Genomic DNA, 21,055 nt, shown 5'->3' on the forward strand with positions numbered 1-21,055 from the left:
AAACGTGCATGAGGGGACTGATGACAAGATGTTTTCCCTTAATGAACCACCATAAAATTTTCCATAAGAACCCCAAAATAGATCATAATGAATTCCTTGTTACAAATTCTCCTAGGACAAAGTGGCACATTTTTAAAAGTGGGTTGCCAGGAAATGAAATCTTGCAGGGGATGGGGTGAGTGGGATCTAGAAGGAAGTTAGTTTAAACACTTTGCTTTTGCTCACTTGCTTGGATTTAAAGGCTGAAGCTACTGTACTTCAGTTAGGAAGGAGCTGGGTTAGATATTTGCAAGTCCAGGCGGGAGGCCTGGGAGCGTGCAAATCTAGCAGCTGGAGTGTGTTGTGGTAGCTGCTTTCCTGTGCTAAGCTGATTTACTTGTTTAAGGTCTGACCTCATCATCCTGTCAGTATGGGTTCCCACCTACACTGTTAGCTGCAGCTTTCTGCTTCAGCTGGAAAGCTAGAAGTATTCACAGTATACCACAGACAGCGGGGGAGGGGGAGCAAGAAAGACTGCTCTCGCACTTGTGCTTTTGTTAGTCCTACAGAAGAGGCAGAGAAACAAGAGATAACAAAGGCTGTTTCCTTTCTGTGAGAGAAGGCTTTTGTCTTTCCTCCTGCAACGATGTCAGTGTCTGGCAAGAAAGAGTTTGATGTGAAACAGATCCTAAGGCTACGCTGGAGGTGGTTTAGTCATCCTTCTCAAGGTTCGCCCAACACTGGAAACTGCCTTCAGCAGGAAGGATATGAGCATAGAGGGACCCCGGTTCAGGGCAGGTTGAAGAACCACTCTCGGGACAGAAATGGACTGAAGAAAAGCAATAGTCCTGTCCACCACAACATACTGGCACCAGTGCCAGGATCGGCCCCTGCCCATCAAAGAGCCCTTCAGAATTGGCACTCACAAAACCTGATAGAACATCTTCGATCAAATGAAGATACTCCTAAAGCAGTTCCAGAAGAGAATTTGTTTAAAGAAGCTTGTGAGAAACACTCACAAGATTTGGAGATGATGGCTGATGACAATACAGAAGATTCTACAGCAAGGTAGGAGTTTTCGAAAATATAACAACAAAGTCATAGCTTAGGTTAACTTATCCTCTAAAACTCTTATTTAATGTTTAAATAAAAGTGTTATAATAATCTCTGAATTTGTATGCAGCCAATCAGGGTCTCCAAGTAACCCCCTCCTTTAAGTCTATAAAGGAAAATAGTAATAATACATTCATTTTGATAATTAGTGGGATATATGCTTTAGAGTTGTGAGTTTACTTTTCCTATTCCATTCCGATTCCATTAAGAATACTGTTTCAGTTCTAAGAGATGTTTATTATAATTGCTAATTTTCTGTATATATCCTCTATGGCTTGAATGTTCAAGTAGTTATGATTTTTTGTACAAGTGTGATGAATTATATAGAACTCTTTCTGACTTTGTCAGGCCAACTCTGACAAAATACAAGCTCCGACTACTCAGCACATCCTTATCTGCTCCTTAGTACGTGGTTGCTATATTGACGCTTGATAAATGTTATCTTTATGTGAGAGTACAGAACAGTTTCCTTTGGCATTTGAGATTTATTTCAAGTTGTGTTAGTTTCATAGCTAGTTTTCAATTATGAAAATATTTTGCATAAAGCAAGTAATGAAATGTTGCTTACAGCAGTGAGATCTTAAAGTAGGAAATGGAACATGTCGGGTGTTTCAGAATATTAAAATTGAATAAGAAGTGATAATAAAGTATAGTTTAAGTATAGCTCATAAAATATTTGACTTTATTTTTCTGTCCACCAGAATTATTTGAGTCGAAGGAAATTATGTTCCCTCCTCTAATATTGTCTAACATAACTTAATCTAGTAGATCGTTACTTTTTTTTTTCTTTTTTCATTATCAGATTTTATTTCCCCAACATGTTGTAGACACAATTAACGATTTTGGTAATGTAATTAAAGTGTAAAAGAGCTACAGAAAAAGGTATTTTTGAAATGCCTTAAATTTTATAGCAGTTCAATGTGAAGGTATGTTAACTTATTTAGAAATCTGGATATTGTGTATACTGTGTATCTGTATACTGTGTCTCTACATAAGTTTAGAGGAGAAGGACTGGCAAATTTGCTTCTAGATATGTTTTTGCAATATATCTACCTGACAGTTCCTTGCTTCCATAATTTCAAAACATAATCAATAGAAAAAATAGCATAACAACATTATGGCAAAAGACAAAGCAACTGTGCAAAATGATACTTTTATACGAACTCAGTCTTTCTGTATGAAATGTAAATAATGAAATGATTTTTTGAAATGAATTTAAGTATAATAATAGATTGTGATACAGATGTCTTAAGAAATAAAATGTGTATGTAAGAATTTTCCTAAATATTTTTGTGATTACTCCAGAAAATGCTATATGACTTTTGGGATTGCAGGTTGTATTTAGTACAAATACTTGGATTTCAAAGTAATATATAATCTATACTTTAGATTCAGCAGGTTTTCAAATTATTTCCCCTCACCATGAACAACAATTTTAAAAACTGCTGAATTTGGAAGTTAATATTAAGCACATTTGACTCTGTTGTAGAGTAATTTAAATTATCCACTGTGACTTCCTGACAAAATTCTTTGAGGATCCCTAAACTGATTTTCCAGCATGAGAATATATTTACAATAAATTAGCTGCTAAATAAAAATGCCAGATAAAATGTCAAATATAAAGTGTCACCAAGTAATATTTTTTAAATATATTTCTCTTTTTATTTTATTCTTGATAGTGTTCATGTTCTAAAAAATGTTCTGTTAAATATCATATGGTTACAGTGGAAAGTTAATATTTTCTTAAAATAAATACAGGAAGTGGTTTTATAGATGTGCCAAGGATATTTTAAGCAGAACAGAAGGGGTAAATTGAGGGCCTTATTAATTGAAATATGATGGTTTATTAATCTATCATTACCTATTCTGAATTGTTTCATCTTGGGTAAAGAGAGTTTGATAAGGAACTCTCTTATTCCCCGTTTTTCTAATGCCTCTCTTTTTCAACAAAATTGAGAAGCAGGAGGAAAAAATCCTGCGAAGTTGGCAGCAACCTGTTATCCCCTCAATAGAACTCTTGTGGTTAAAAAAAACAAACAAACAAACAAAAACGGCAGTCAGTGTGGAGAACACAAGATGGGCTCTAACACTTGGGGCAAAATAAAGGTCTTTAAGCCATCCTGCTTCCTACAAATATTGCAGGGGATTAATAGAGAGAATGGACTAAATTACTAGCATGTAATATAGTTGAATAAACTACCATTATTACTAAAACAGATAGTAAAGCCAAGGTATTAAAGTTATATTAATATGTTTTTATGGGATTTAAAAACCCCAATACATTCCTATGTAATTGAAATATAGTATGTACTTCATTTATGAGCAACTCTGTATCATGATCCCACACCGTGAGTATGCATATATCAGTATGCCTGTCATCAGAGGTCTGGGCTCAATTATCATTTTCTTTTTGTCCTAGTTATCTACTAATTCTGCATCTTTGCTTCCCCATAATGACCTTGCTCAACGTCCTTTCTTTTCTTTATTTCATCCCTAGAATTCCAAAAATCAGAATATTTTAAGTGTATTATGATTATGCCTTTATATTACAGAATATTTAGTTATAAGATTTTATATATATATATATATATATATATATATATATATATATATATTTTAACTGCTCATAAAGAGATGATTGCCTAAGTACCCAGGTGTATAAAGTGGTAAACTGCATTTGCCAAGACAAATGCGGTTATCTCCTCATTGCGCTTGAGAACATTGAATAAAATGCTGATGATCTGTGTATGGGCCCAGAACAACATGCCCCAGTGCAAAGCTGGAGATTCACAGGGGTGTTTAGTTTTAAAGAATTAGCAGGAATGGGGATCATAACCTCATACTACCTGTTGCGGCTTTTGGTCTTTGCATAAATTACTAACTGTATGATATATGATTTTGTATATCTTTGCCAGTATTGCACTGTTAGACAAAACTCCAAATTCCCTCCATTTGAGACCTTTTCAATTTTCAAGTGAGCTTGCCTAGAAAAAAGAAAAGAGCAGCTGGCACTATATACTTTGATATCCCAAAGAAGGGGGGATTGGATGAATAAGACTTAGAATTAATTAATAATTCATTCCACAAATATTGAGCACCATTGGGTGTCAGGCACACTTCTAGGCACTGGGGATAAAACAGGATCAAAACAGAGAACGTGTTTTCATAGAGTATACATTCTAATGGGGAGAGAGAGATAATAAAAATAAACCAAAATGTGGTACTTAAGTGGTTGTAAGTAGTATGAAGAAAAAATAATTAGAGAGAATAGAGTGAAGAAGGGATACTCCTTTAGATAGGGAAGGCCTTTCTGATGAGGTAACATTTGAGCAGAGATCTAAATGAAGTGAGGTCATCTAAATGAAGAGGCAGCCATGAGGATGTCTGACTCAAAAATTCAAACAAATGAGAGGTTACTGCTGCTGTGCTACAGGGGAGCCCCTAACCTCCATCCATATTTTTTCTATTCACATCAATGCCACATGTCCCCACACAGTCCATTGATTAATGTTCCGAACACCCTTAACTGGTGAATTCAAAAATGTGTCCTGACTTGTTGTTTATTATAGTGATTTTAAGATCACATGCATATCCCATGGTCACAGAGGAGGCTTTCCAGCCATCCTGTTAACCATGGTGCCATTTTGTCCTCTGAGGTTCTGGCTATTCAGCCAGCAGACCATATGCCTCATGTACAGTGGTCCCTGTGTCCTTTGTGAAAATAGACACATGATGGTGTATTTGCTTTCTTAACAAAACAATTCAGATAGGGCCAAAGTGTATTGTGCATCTTTATCCTCAACACAGATACATCTGTGATATGGAATATGCTTGGGAAATATTTATGCATAAGAGAAATCTTAAATAATGAAGCCTATTGTAATATTGTTTCTCATAAAGTAAGAAGTAAGGTACCTGGGTATTTACAGGGAGTGCTTTCCAGGAAGACAGAACAGCAATTTCAAGAGCCCTGAGATGGGAGTGTGCTTGATATGTTTAAACACAAGGAGGCTAGTGCAGCTGGAGTAGGGTTTTCAAAGGGGAGAGTGGTAGCAGATGATTTTGGAAAGTGGTAACAGATGATTTTGGAAAAGTAACAATAATAATACAACATTAAAAATAATAAGAAGTACCTTTTGTAGACCTTTACTATGTTCCAGGCACTAAATATTTTACATATATTTTCTCGTGTTCCTAAGGAAAATTTTGGAATGTAAAGGTAACATTCACATCTTTCTCTGGGTATTATTTTGTTGGATATCTGTTGTTGTTGTTGCTTATCTTCTTACAAGGCAAAAATAATGTGGCCTTCTAAAGTTCAGAACTAGGCCTGCGTTACTTAATTTCACACTGCATTATTCAGTAGAAACTGTTACTTCAAAGGAAAGAATAAGGAGCTAACTACAGTTTTATTGTTGTTTATAGAAAATTTAAGGTTAAATCCTTTTGTCGATGGGTTAAAATGTACCATATAAAACTACATAAGTTATTCAACTGCTTTACTAAATTTAGAATATTTTAACATATAATTTAAACTTAGTGCAATGATTCCTAACATTCCTAATTCCTAATGGAACTTATGTTGGTTGATTTTAAATCCTTGCTACTCACAGCCTCTTTCCTGAGAGTGAGGTACCATGGTCCACACGACTCATTCTTAACGTTGTGGTATTGCATATATATTTAAGTTAACATTAGTTAAAATATATTTAATATTTGAGAAAATCGGGACTCCTTTTCATCTAGGCATCTGGCAATATGTTAGGGCCATGTTTCTTTAAGTATTATGATTAAGCACCTCTAATTATTTCTGATATTTGAAAGATAAGAATCATTTTTCTTCTGCGTTTGGAAATATAAATAAAGAACTTAAAGTATGTGGTACTACTTAATATGTGACTTCAGGAGCAGCATATTAATTGCATTGACCTGTTACACATTGCTTAAATATTCAACCACTTAGTACTTTAAAGTTTATTTTTTAAACTTGTATATCTCCTTTCTGATTTTTGTAAGACATCTACCCCTTAATACTAATCTTTTTGATTTCTTTCCTATGACCTTATAAGTAAAAATAGTTTCAATGCTATATATATGCACATATACACACATGCACATACATACACACATATGTATACATCTATATGTGTATATGTATATCAGTGTGAAATTCTTATATTTGAAGGAGATGAAAAACTAAAATTGAAGTGGAGGACTGGGGAACACTGGATCCTTAATAAAGAAACATAAGTCAATATTCTGCAAGATGAATCTGGAATATCTTGTGCCATAAAGTAGAAAGTCCTCAAAAAAGTAATCATGGGGGTATGTCAAAGGGACACAGGAGCCAACTGAAAAAGCTCCTAATGGCCAAGCTGGAACAATATTAGCAAACAAACAAACAAAAAGTATTATAAACCTAAGTAAAAAATAAACATTTAAGTCTGTATTGATATAAATCAATGATTAAATAAATAAGACAGAAAAAACAAATCTCTGGTGCAGAAGAATTTGAAATAATTTATGTACATACTCTGTCCTCAAGGAGGTGGAGCTGAACGCTGTACCTTAAGTGTGGGCTGCACATAGTGACTTCTTTTCAAAGAGTGAGTATAGCATGGAAGCGTGGTGGGGGAAGAGTACATTTACAGTGGAGAAAGCTGAAGAATACTCTCTCAGCCAGGTAATCAAGGTTAACATCAAAACTGCTCAGTAGTGTTGACAGTATTTATACTTGGTATGATGTGATGAGAATGGCACTTTACTTCTGTCTTCTGCCTCCATAAAACCCATCGCCCCCATCCCAATCTAATCATGAGAAAAACATCAGACAAATCCAAATAGGAGAACATTTTTCAAAATGCCTGGTGTTTAATCTTCAAGCTGTAAATGTCATCAAAAACAATGAAAATCTGAGAAACAGTCACAACCAAGAAGTGCCTAAGAAGACATGATGAATAAATGCAATATGGAAAAGAAAAAGGACTTTAGGTAAAAACTGAGGACATCTGAATAAAGAATGGACTTTAATTAATAATGATGTATCAAAATTGGTCAATTAATGGTAACAAATGTGCCAGACTAGTGTAAGATATTGATAATAGGGGAAATTGGATGTGGGGTTTATAGGAACTCCCTATACTATCATTATACTATCCCAATTTTTCTTTAAAAATGTACAGTATTTTAGCAAAGACTATCTTAGTAAATAGATTTAGTAAATAAATACTAGAAGACCACCCAATTTTAAGAATTGAGTACGTTATTTGTTTGTTATTTGTTAGTTTTGTTTATTTTTGTTCTTTGGCAACTGAATAGAAGGATACCGAATCAAAATCAGTGGGCTGTTACCTCCTCCATGCAAAAATCTTATACATTAGCAACAAGATTTTATCCTAAGGGCAATCCTAGGGAAATCAGCTAAAGTTCTGTTAACAACTAAAAACTACATGCAATTTCAGTTCCTAACCCCATGATCTTGATTCTATCATTTGGTTTGGACCAACTTTTAAGGGCATAGCAATTAATAAAGTCATAGTTGGGTATAAATAAACTCATTTTTATTTAATCGCTCCAGAACACCGTGGTTGCTAATGAAGTGGTATATATTTACTGGAGCTTTCAAATGAAAATATGGCCTGCCACTTTTTTTCTATTTCTTCATATTACTGTCTGTGGTTTATCTCTTAGGAGGAAAACAATGGCACATATAAAACAAACTTCTTTATATAAAAATCTTTATTACTCCATGCTAAAATGAAAAATACAGCCATTGAGTATATTTTATTCATGGTGATTCCATTCCATTAAGATTACAATTTCACTAAAGAGAATGGAAAATGTGTATCCCAGTGGTTGAGAAATAAGATTTTGTAAATAGACTTAAAAAGAACTATCTAAGAAAATGTAACTAAAAGTGAGAAAATCAAAATCAAATAGTTTTCATTATCTGATGTTTTAGGATGTAAAAAGTATTACTGAAATTTTATTCAACATAAGGTTTTACTCTGAAAACATTGTAAAATAATTATTTCCCAAATAGATATATAGATATAATACTGGCATTTGCACTGGAGGAGAGCAATACCAGCGATCATGTTTATTGAAACTATCAGAAGTGAATGCTTTTTTACTCCTGGCTAACTTTTCTTAGCCCGTTACTGTTAGTCAAAGTGGCTTATCCTTTTCATGCTTTCAAATGCTATTGTACAGAATGTAGATCTGTTGCCCTCCTTACACACTGTGTATTGCTATTGCTTCTTTAGGAGCCATACTATACACCTTGCAAGTGTTTTTGGCAGGTCTTTAACATGTGATTGGTTCTTGGTCATTCCACTTTTAGCTCATTCAATAGAAACTAACTGTTAAGTCTTTTGTCCACATTTTCCCTGTATAACTAGATTGCTTCAACACAGTGGCATTTAGATGTCCTTTTTTGGCTAATGTTGATTACATTGGCTATAACAATACTAATAAACAATTGCATGTGTAACAGACTGTCACATAACACTTTAGGCAACTCTTTAGTCTGAATTCTGTTGTAACATTCAACAAGCCAATTGCTTAAATAAGATGTTGATGTTCATTTGTTTCTGCCATTCAACAAGTGTTTATTGAATCCCAATTGTATGCATTATGTTTTCTTAGGCACTTTAAAGATGAAAGATAAATAATAGATGTTGATTCCCACTTGATACTTAAAATACTATTGGGGAGATAAAGTGCATCCACTTGGAAGGTTTATGGCAATAAAAAAAAGAGTGTATTGCAAAAAGAGTTTAAGTTGCTTGGTCATTGAAACCGCTAGGCATTCAAAGACAAGAAATAATTCTTCTGACCAGAGCAATCTTAGAATGCTTCATGGAGGAGCATGATTTGAGATCAGTCTTAAGGATGGATAGCGTTTTGATACAGATATGGGGAAGAATGAATTCTAGGTAGGAGGACAAACACAGTACCTTGAAAAAGGCACTGAAACATAAAAATTTAAGGTGTGCTCAAATGGCAGATTTCAGTTTGGCTGAAGTGAATGATATACACTGGAGAATAGTACAAAGTTAAGCAAGAAAGGAAGGTCAGGCATAGATTATGGAAGATCTTAAAAGACAGAATAAGGAGTATCTGGACTTTATCTTAGAGGTCTGGGTTTTTTAACCTCCAAGAATTTATTGAAATATTTTGTGTCTGTGAATAATTTTAGGGAGAAATTCCACTTGCTTTCCTCAGATTCTCCAAAATTCCATTACACAGGAAAAACAAAGTAATGAATGGTAGCAAAGAAAGCATGTTAATAGATGTAATGCTTTAAGGGAAAAAATGTGGTGAGAAAAAATAGAAAATATAGGACTTGACATGTGGAATATCCTTTTAGGATGTTTAGATTTTAAAAAGTATGATGCTTTTTTTTTTTTTTTATCAAGGTCTAGTTGAATGGGATTCCAGGACTCTGAACAGTTCACTATACATTTGAATAAGTGATTTTTAATTTTCAAAAATATCTTTTTAGCTTTATTTTATTTTTATTGTGGCAAGAACACTTAAATTGAGTTCTATCCTCTCAACAAAATTTTAAGTACACAATAGAGTATAGACACAAAGTTGTAGAGCAGATCTCTAGAACCTATTCAAGTTTTATAATTGGAACTCCATCCATTCAACAACAACTCTCCATTTCCCACTCCCCCCCAGTCCCCGGAAACCACCATGCTACTCTCTGTTTTTATGAGTTGGATTATTTTATGTACTTTATATAAATGAAATAATACAGCTTTTGTCCTTCTGTGACTGGCTTATTTCACTTAGCATGATGTCCTCCAGGTTCACCGATATTGTTGTATAAGGCAGGATATCTCTAAGGCGAATAATACTCTATTGTATGTATATACCACATTGTCTTTATGCATCCATCTGTTAATGGAAACTTAGGCTGTTTCCATGTCTTGGATATTGTAACTAATGATGCAATGAACATGGCAGTGAAAATATCTCCTCAAGAAACTGATTTCAATTTTTTTAAAGATATATACCCAGAAATGTGATTGCTGAACCCTGTGGTAGTTCTATTTTTAATTTTTGGGGGATGTTCCAAACTGATTTCCTTCCCAGCTGCACCATTTTACATTCCCATCAACATTGTACAAAGGTTCTGATTTCTCCACATCCTCGCCAACACTTGTTATCGTTTGTTTTGTTGTTGTTGTTGTTTTTATAATAGTGTTTTTAACAGATTTGAGATGATATCTCACTGTGGGTTTGATTTGTGTTTCCCTGATGATTAATGATGTTGAGCACCTTTTTATATACCTGTTGGCCATTTGTATGTCTTCTTTGAAGAAATGTCTATTTCTTTGCCCATTTTTAAATCAGATTATTTGTTTCTTTGCTATTGACTTGTGTGAGTCCCTTGCATATTTTAGATATTAACCCTTATCAGACAGATGGTTTAAAAATATTTTCTTCCATTCCATAGGTTGCCTTTTGAATATTGATTGTTTCCTTTGTTATGTAGACACTTTTTAGTTTGATGTATTCCCACTAGTCTATTTTCATTTTTGTTGCTTGTGCTTTGGTATTATATCCAAGAAATTATTGCCAAGACCAATGTCTTGAAGCTTTTTCCCCGTGTTTTCTGCTAGGAGTTTTATAGTTTCAGGTTTTCATTAAAATCTTCAATCCATTGTGAGTTGATTTTTGTGTATGCCATAAGGTCCAATTTCATTATTCCTAAGTGTTTTATTCTTCTTGACACTTTTGCAAATGGAATAGTTTTCTTAATTTCCTTTTTAGGTAGGTCGTTGTTGGTGTAGAAACAGAAAGGATTTTAAATGTTGATTTTGTATCCTGCAACTTTACTGAATTTGTTGATTAGTTCTACCAGCTTTTTTGAGGAGTCTTTAGGGTTATCTACATATAAGAGCATGTCATCTGCAAACATAGATAATTTTTCTTCTTCTCTTCTGATTGGGATAACTTTTATTTCTTTTTCTTCATAAATGCTCTGGCTAGGACTTCCAGTATTATGTTGGTTGTAATGGAGTGTGGGAGGCAGATCATTTTCAGAGATGCTAGATTAATGAGCTATACCTGGGGCAATTCTCTTTCCTGTTAGTGCAGATAGAATCTTGGACTTCACTGTGCCCAAGAATCATCTGGGGAGCTTGTTAAAAATGTAGTTACTCAGTATCCACTACCAGAGAATTTAACTTATTAGTTTCGAGGTGAGATTTAGGAATCTGAATTTTTAACAAACTTCTGAACCAAACTTTAAAAAACACTTCGTCAGCTCCTGCAAGCCTAATTTGTCGGGATTCCTATAGGATCCTAATACTTGATATATTTGTAAACATGCAATAAATAAAACAGCAAGGCCTTATATAAAGTATAATAGATTATAAAGCATAATAATTGATTGTACTTTATATACAGAATTGTAGATACACTTGAATCTATGATTTACATTAAGTTCTCAAATGTTGACCAAGAAAATGCTTTAAAAATAGACAGCAGCATTAATTTAGCCTTTCATTCTTCCGTGTGTAATGAACTTTATTAAGTTCTGTGAAAGGATGACAAAGGAATAAAAACATATATCCTACCCTTATGGAGTTTCCAGTTGGAATGGAAAAACACAGCCTCCCAATAAAAGTTTTAAAAGCAGTTACAAGGTAGCAACTCAGTTCAGATCTCCTAGTGTTTAATATAGAAGCTACCCAGGATAATTAAAATGGAAGTAGGGTTAATGACTCAAGACATGTTGAAATGCAAACATAGAAAATTTAATCCAAGAATAGCAACAAATTTCAACCACATGGAAAATTTTTATTATTGTTAATGTTTCAACTCAGAAACAGACACTTTACCATCATTGTGGTCCCTCAACTCTCAGGTGAGGTATTTCGAAGGTTGGACAATGATTACTAATATAATGCTATATATACTATAGATACTTATTGAAAATACTGATTATATTTTGGCAAACTGCCTGCAGACCTGCTTTCCCCCCTCAGTTCTCATAATTAATTCACTGTTCTTCTCTTACTTTCTCCTTACTTTTTTTTAGTAATTGAGAGTTGCTCTCTTCACCTTCTATGTTTTCTTTGCTCTCCATGTGAGGTAATACATTCAAAGTACGTAAGTATAAAATTGTAACCCAAAACAAAAACAGTAAAAAGGAGAAATTGTTTTTTGTCATTCTGAGCTAGAAAATGAGATGAAAAATTAAGCCTTTCTCTACAAATTATGAATCTGATTAAGATAATTAATATGTTAAGTAATCTCCTTTCAGAAGCATTTGGCTGATCTAAATAACTTGTCTTGCTTAAGGATAAAGCAAGTTTGATAGCAATTAGCGTACATCTTACTAATGTATCAATATCAAGATGATTTTTATTTCTATATTAAAGAAATAAAAGTACATACATTTGAATTTGCCACATGTGATCAAAGTAAGTATATATGCTATAATTATTTTCATAACTACTATATAGATGAAGAAAAAGGAAATTTATGCTCTGAATTTTTTATCCCTTTTCATTTGACTGAAGTTTATAAAAACTGCACATTTACAAATATCTTAGGATTTTGGTTAGAAAGGACTTTTAAAGAAATGAACAGGTGTGGTAAAAGCCTAAAACATAGAATGACTATAGCTAATTAGTGGCAAAACTGTAACTATAAGCCAAATTTCCTAACTCCTGGACTTTAACCACGCTCTTCTCTTTTTTTTTTTTTTTTTTTTTTTTAATAAATTTATTTATTTATTTATTTATTTTTTTTTTGGCTGTGTTGGGTCTTCGTTTCTGTGCGAGGGCTTTCTCTAGTTGCGGCGAGCGGGGGCCACTCTTCATCGCGGTGCACGGGCCTCTCACTATCGCGGCCTCTCTTGTTGCAGAGCACAGGCTCCAGACGCGCAGGCTCAGTAGTTGTGGCTCACGGGCCCAGTTGCTCCGCAGCATGTGGGATCTTCCCAGACCAGGGCTCGAACCCGTGTCTCCTGCATTAGCAGGCAGATTCTCAACCACTGCACCACCAGGGAAGCCCCACGCTCTTCTCTTAATAGCATATTCAGCTACTTCCTTTTGATAAGTTTATGAGTGTGCAATCATCATTATAGCTGATGTCTAAAAGTGCCTATGTTAGCCTGTTTACAGAATTTCTTACAAGTAAATACATGAAATAATTTTTACACTTCACATCAGATAACTGCCACATCAAAGACATAAATTAGGACATTTTACATACCTTTTTACCATAAAAAATAGTTAAATCATCTTGTTCATTCTACTGTTTGCAGAAAATATCTAAAATATTCAGTCATTTTGAGAATAGATGTTTTGCTTTGTAAATTGTCTGTCACCACACAGGGACTTCTCCATACACTCAGGAGTTCAAGAACAACGCAAAGAGTGTCTCTGGTCAAGGAATCATCTACTCTTTTGGCTTCTGCCCATTAGTAGTATAGGTAATCAAGAAATGCATGAGATCATATTTATGCTGTTATTCTTAAGTAGACCAATGTTGCAACTTTATTCAAAGATGAGGAGGTAATTCAAATAACACTGACAGTTTCTCTGTAAGCTAACCAACAAATATACTAAAACAATTAGGCCCTATTCTCTTATTTTCCTTTCAGCAATATAAAACTGGTGATAAGTATATCTATGTAAAACATTTAAGATAACTTTTAAAGTTATCCTGCAACTTTTTCTTCTTCAAACCCAAAAAGTCTTAAAATCCCCTTTCTTGCCCTCTAGATAATTTAGTTAGTCTTCTGTTGACAGCTATACACCTAGTAAGGGTCTGACTATCACAGAATTTTTTACTTTTGTGTTGAAAGAGGCTTGTAAAAATAAATGGATAAAAATTGCTGGTGGTACTAAAAGTTCTTTGCCATTAAAATGGGAAGAAAATACTGGCAAAAACATGAAAATTCATAAAACATCTGGTATTGCTTCCAGTCAAGCTTAAATAATAGTTATTTCCCCTTGCATAAAATTATTTCCTTTTATCCTTCCAGCATAGCATAGATTTTTACAGGTGCATGAGAATTCTAGTCATTATTTAGCTAAAACATCAATCTGCCAAAAAGTGTGGAAAAGGCTTATGTGGGGGACATATTTGGCAAAATTAATAAGTAGTGTTTCATTGTCTTTTATTTTGAATGAATAAACTGATAGTGTTTCTAAGGTTCTATTAAAGTAAAACTGTAGAGGATAGCTGATTAAGTCATTCTTAAATAGCTTGATCATCACATACTGCTAAAATATAATTTAAAGTTGTTTGCAAAAGTTAGAATTTAAACATGTATATGTATTTTTTAAAATTTTACACTAAATCACATATATTAATTTATAGGTAAATAGAAACAGAATTTCTTTTGTTTGTTGAATGATGATTGCTTAATTCTGAAAATGTATCTAAGAAGCACTTATAAGCTAATGGACTATTAAGCATTTTTAATGATTAAACCATTTGCATCTTTAGTATTTTTAAGGTTTTTCTTATTTTTTACTGATGTATGCAGTACCATTAGTGAAGTACACTGAAGGCTTTAAATCACAGGATACATGAAATGGTTTATTAATAGTAGTGAGAACGGTATACACTGTGACATCAGAACACACTCTATTTATTGAATTCAAGCCTGTTATTTAATTTTTTTGACTTGTAAATTATCTTTATGTTGAGAAACATCTTAATCACTCATCTATGCTACCACTGTTACAGTGCTATTTCCCAGAAGGCTTGTTTTGACCTATGTGTGCAATCAAAAGAAATAAAACACATTATATCTAATACAATAATATCTCTTCTCCTCCCTACCTCCATCACCCTAGAAAGAAGAATGGCTCTTGAATTTAAACTAAGTGTTCAGATCACTAAGAGAGCCATTAAGGTCAAGGTCATACCTACACTGCTGAAAAATAATCAAGTGAATATGTGTGTAAAAGAGTAAACTAAAGATTTCTAGACATTTTCCAAGCTTTTTTCCTTTAGTTGATATGTTGGAACCAAGAGATCATTGACTTGGTGCAAGTTGCCCTTTAAAAACACATCTCTCTGACTACATCAAGAAGATGTAATAAAAGATAAGATAATTTTTGTTTATAATATTAATTTGAATTCTAAAGAATATGTTCTCCAATGATTTTATTTTTTATATTTTACATAGTTTTCTAGTTTTTCAACTTTAAATGGAAATTCTGGAATGACTCTGTGACTTTCATCTCAGAGGTCCCAAAATAGTATTCAACCTACACACACACACACACACACACACACACACACACACACGCAATCTCTCTCTCTCTCTCTCTTTCTCACACACACACACACACACACACACACACTTCCTAGAAAAGGTCAAGCTTTCAAAAGCCATGCCCTCATCTCAAGGTACAATTAAATAAATATGATTTGTTTTACTCATGAAACTCTTTTTTTTTTTTTTCACACACACACACTGTATTTTATTTTTACAAGAGATAAATAGACTGACACCAAGCATTGTCCATGGATGACCACAACAAAAGCAACAATGATTGCAATTGCCAAACATGAAACACACTCATACTATGTCATAATATTGACATTCAGTCCAGTAATCCTCCACTGTAACAGCTCCTTTACTTTGCAGTGAAAATTGATTTGTATATTCTTTGTCTCTGAGTCCTTGTGGGATTTTTTTTTTTTAATTCAGAAAGAGAGTCACAAAAATTATACTCATCCTCATCAGTTCACTCAGTCCCATGTAATTAATTTTTTTTTTCATCTTGATCTTTTGTTAGCACTTTTATGAGTTCATCAGTTTTTCACTAGAGTTCTGAAAATGCTTATTCATTCAGTTCAGCAGTACAGTCAGTTACCAGAAACCTGTACTTGTCAGAGTCTTTTCCATGAATTTCTTAAAGATGAAACCCTTTTATAGGAACATATTTGCAAGAGCATCAGAGTACACACAGAACTGTCTGTAAATGACAAAAGACTTAAAAATGACCACTGTTAAAGATTTGATGAAAGTTCATAATAATGCAGTTGACAAGAAAATTAGTTATTTCTGAGATATACATTTTAAGGTAATAACTAGGATTATGACTTACAACATTATACCAGAACATATAAGATTTTTAGAAATTTCATGTAATATCTGAAACATTTATATTAACATATTTCCATACAAATAACCCAATGCAAGTTTAGTATTAGTTGTTTTGTTTGTTTGTTTTTTTATACTGCAGGTTCTTATTAGGCATCAATTTTATACACATCAGTGTATACATGTCAATCCCAATCCCCCAATTCAGCACACCACCATCCCCACCCCACCGCAGTTTTCCCCCCTTGGTGTCCATATGTCCATTCTCTACATCTGTGTCTCAACTTCTGCCCTGCAAACCGGCTCATCCGTACCATTTTTCTAGGTTCCACATACATGCGTCAATATACGATATTTGTTTTTCTCTTTCTGACTTACTTCACTCTGTATGACAGTCTCTAGATCCATCCACGTCTCAACAAATGACTCAATTGCGTTCCTTTTTATGGCTGAGTAATATTCCATTGTATATATGTACCACATCTTCTTTAGCCATTCGTCTGTTGATGGGCATTTAGGTTGCTTCCATGACCTGGCTATTGTAAATAGTGCTGCAATGAACATTGGGGTGCATGTGTCTTTTTGAATTACGGTTTTCTCTGGGTATATGCCCAGTAGTGGGATTGCTGGGTCATATGGTAATTCTAGTTTTAGTTTTTTAAGGAACCTCCATATTGTTCTCCATAGTGGCTGTATCAATTTACATTCCCACCAGCAGTGCAAGAGGGTTCCCTTTTCTCCACACCCTCTCCAGCATTTGTTGTTTGTAGATTTTCTGATGATGCCCATTCTAACTGGTGTGAGGTGACATCTCATTGAAGTTTTGATGTGCATTTCTCTAATGATTAATGATGTTGAGTATTCTTTCATGTGTTTGTTGGCAATCTGTATATCTTCTTTGGAGAAATGTCTATTTAGGTCCTTAGCCCATTTTTGGATTGGGTTGTTTGTTTTTTTTGATATTGAGCTGCATGAGCTGTTTATATATTTTGGAGATTAATCCTTTGTCCGTTGATTCATTTGCAAATATTTTCTCCCATTCTGAGGGTTGTCTTTTCGTCTTGTTTATGGTTTCCTTTGCTGTGCAAAAGCTTTGAAGTTTCATTAGGTCCCACTTGTTTATTTTTGTTTTTATTTCCATTACTCTAGGAGGTGGGTCAAAAAAGATCTTGCTGTGATTTATGTCAAAGAGTGTTCTTCCTATGTTTTCCTCTAAGAGTTTTATAGTGTCCAGTCTTATATTTAGGTCTCTAATCCATTTTGAGTTTATTTTTGTGTATGGTGTTAGGGAGTATTCTAATTTCATTCTTTTACATGTAGCTGTCCAGTTTTCCCAGCACCACTTATTGAAGAGACTGTCTTTTCTCCATTGTATATCTTTGCCTCCTTTGTCATAGATTAGTTGACCATAGGTGCGTGGGTTAATCTCTGGGCTTTCTATCTTGTTCCATTGATCTATGTTTCTGTTTTTGTGCCAGTACCATATTGTCTTGATTACTGTAGCTTTGTAGTAGAGTCTGAAGTCAGGGAGTCTGATTCCTCCAGCTCCATTTTTTTCCTTCAAGACTGCTTTGGCTATTCGGGGTCTTTTGTGTCTCCATACAAATTTTAAGATGATTTGTTCTAGCTCCGTAAAAAATGCCATTGGTAATTTGATAGGGATTGCATTGAATCTGTAGATTGCTTTGGGTAGTATAGTCATTTTCACAATGTTGATTCTTCCAATCCAAGAACATGGTATATCTCTCCATCTGTTGGTATCATCTTTAATTTCTTTCATCAGTGTCTTATAGTTTTCTGCATACAGGTCTTTTGTCTCCCTAGGTAGGTTTATTCCTAGGTATTTTATTCTTTTTGTTGCAATGGTAAATGGGAGTGTTTCCATAATTTCTCTTTCAGATTTTTCATCACTAGTGTATAGGAATGCAAGAGATTTCTGTGTATTAATTTTGTATCCTGCAAATTTACCATATTCATTAATTAGCTCTAGCAGTTTTCTGGTGGCAGTTTTAGGATTCTCTATGTATAGTATCATGTCATCCGCAAACAGTGACAGTTTTACTTCTTCCTTTCCAATTTGTATTCCTTTTATTTCTTTTTCTTCTCTGATTGCCGTGGCTAGGACTTCCAGAACTATGTTGAATAATAGTGGTGAGAGTGGACATCCTTGTCTCGTTCCTGATCTTAGAGGAAATGCTTTCAGTTTTTCACCATTGAGAATGATGTTTGCTGTGGGTTTGTCATATATGGCCTTTATTATGTTGAGGTAGGTTCCCTCTATGCCCACTTTCTGGAGAGTTTTTATCAGAAATGGGTGTTGAATTTTGTCAAAAGCTTTTTCTGCATCTACTGAGATGATCATATGGTTTTTATTCTTCAATTTGTTAATATGGTGTATCACATTGATTGATTTGCATATATTGAAGAATCCTTGCATCCCTGGGATAAATCCCACTTGATCGTGGTGTATGATCCTTTTAATGTGTTGTTGGATTCTGTTTGCTAGTATTTTGTTGAGGATTTTTGCATCTATATTCATCAGTGATATCGGTCTGTAATTTTCTTTTTTTGTAGTGTCTTTGTCTGGTTTTGATATCAGGGTGATGGTGGCCTCATAGAATGAGTTTGGGAGTGTTCCTTCCTCTGCAATTTTTTGGAAGAGTTTGAGAAGGATAGGTGTTAGCTCTTCTCTAAATGTTTGATAGAATTCACCTGTGAAGCCATCTGGTCCTGGACTTTTGTTTGTTGGAAGGTTTTTAATCACAGTTTCAATTTCATTACTTGTGATTGGTCTGTTCATATTTTCTCTTTCTTCCTGGTTCAGTCTTGGAAGGTTATACCTTTCTAAGAATTTGTCCATTTCTTCCAGGTTGTCCATTTTATTGGCATAAAGTTGCTTGTAGTAGTCTCTTAGGATGCTTTGTATTTCTGCGGTGTCTGTTGTAACTTCTCCTTTTTCATTTCTGATTTTATTGATTTGAGTCCTCTCCCTCTTTTTCTTGATGAGTCTGGCTAATGGCTTATCAATTTTGTTTATCTTCTCAAAGAACCAACTTTTAGTTTTATTGATCTTTGCTATTGTTTTCTTTGTTTCTATTTCATTTATTTCTGCTGTGATCTTTATGATTTGTTTCCTTCTGCTAACTTTGGGTTTTGTTTGTTCTTCTTTCTCTAGTTTCTTTAGGTGTAAGGTTAGATTGTTTACTTGAGGTTTTTCTTGTTTCTTTAGGTAGGCTTGTATAGCTATAGACTTCCCTCTTAGAACTGCTTTTGCTGCATCCCATAGGTTTTGGGTCGTCGTGTTTTCATTGTCATTTGTCTCTAGGTATTTTTTTATTTCCTCTTTGATTTCTTCAGTGATCTCTTGGTTATTTAGTAACGTATTGTTTAGCCTCCATGTGTTTGTCTTTTTTACGTTTTTTTTTCCCTGTAATTCATTTCTAATCTCATAGCGTTGTGGTCAGAAAAGATGCTTGATATGATTTCAATTTTCTTAAATGTACTGAGGCTTGATTTGTGACCCAAGATGTGATCTATCCTGGAGAACGTTCCGTGCGCACTTGAGAAGAACGTGTAATCTGCTGTTTTTGGATGGAATGTCCTATATATATCAATTAAATCTATCTGGTCTATTGTGTCATTTAAAGCTTCTGTTTCCTTATTTATTTTCATTTTGGATGATCTGTCCATTGGTGTAAGTGAGGTGTTAAAGTCCCCCACTATTATTGTGTTACTGTCGATTTCCGCTTTTATAGCTGTTAGCAGTTGCCTTATATATTGAGGTGCTCCTATGTTGGGTGCATATATATTTATAATTGTTATGTCTTCTTCTTGGATTGATCCCTTGATCATTATGTAGTGTCCTTCCTTGTCTCTTGTAACATTCTTCATTTTAAAGTCTATTTTATCTGATATGAGTATAGCTACTCCAGCTTTCTTTTGATTTCCATTTGCATGGAATATCTTTTTCCATCCCCTCACTTTCAGTCTGTATGTGTCCCTTGGTCTAAAGTGGGTCTCTTGTAGACCGCATATATATGGGTCTTGTTTTTGTATCCATTCAGCCAGTCTATGTCTTTTGGTTGGGGCATTTAATCCATTCACGTTTAAGGTAATTATCGATATGTATGTTCCTATGACCATTTTCTTAATTGTTTTGGGTTTGTTTTTGTAGGTCCTTTTCTTCTCTTGTGTTTCCCACTTAGAGAAGTTCCTTTAGCATTTGTTGTAGAGCTGGTTTGGTGGTGCTGAATTCTCTTAGCTTTTGCTTGTCTGTAAAGCTTTTGATTTCTCCATCAAATCTAAATGAGATCCTTGCCGGGTAGAGTAATCTTGGTTGTAGGTTCTTCCCTTTCATCACTTTAAGTATATCATGCCACTCCCTTCTGGCTTGCAGAGTTTCTGCTGAGAAATCAGCTGTTAACCTTATGGGAGTTCCCTTGTATGTTATTTGTCGTTTTTCCCTTGCTGCTTTCAATAATTTTTCTTTGTCTTTAATTTTTGCCACTTTGATTACTATGTGTCTCGGCGTGTTTCTCCTTGGGTTTATTCTGTATGGGACTCTCTGCGCTTCCTGGACTTGGGTGGCTATTTCCTTTCCCATGTTAGGGAAGTTTTCGACTATAATCTCTTCAAATATTTTCTCTGGTCCTTTCTCTCTCTCTTCTCCTTCTGGGACCCCTATAATGCGAATGTTGTTGCGTTTAATGTTGTCCCAGAGGTCTCTTAGGCTGTCTTCATTTCTTTTCATTCTTTTTTTTTTTTTATTCTGTTCCGCAGCAGTGAATTCCACCATTCTGTCTTCCAGGTCACTTATCCGTTCTTCTGCCTCAGTTATTCTGCTATTGATTCCTTCTAGTGTAGTTTTCA

At 34.3% G+C, this 21,055-nt stretch overlaps 1 protein-coding gene across 1 annotated transcript in view; it reads left to right on the forward strand.

Moving 5' to 3' along the window:
- The first annotated feature begins 503 nt into the window (after nucleotides 1-503).
- KLHL4 (kelch like family member 4) overlaps nucleotides 504-21,055 on the forward strand; it is a 108,287-nt gene continuing 87,735 nt past the window's right edge. Inside the window, exon 1 of the mRNA XM_059910149.1 lies at nucleotides 504-1,047. Within this exon, the coding sequence (XP_059766132.1) occupies nucleotides 626-1,047 (422 nt within the window). The 5' untranslated portion in view covers nucleotides 504-625. The remainder of the gene's footprint in view (nucleotides 1,048-21,055) is intronic.

Source organism: Balaenoptera ricei, chromosome X (assembly GCF_028023285.1).
Source record: "Balaenoptera ricei isolate mBalRic1 chromosome X, mBalRic1.hap2, whole genome shotgun sequence".
Taxonomy (NCBI): domain Eukaryota; kingdom Metazoa; phylum Chordata; class Mammalia; order Artiodactyla; family Balaenopteridae; genus Balaenoptera; species Balaenoptera ricei.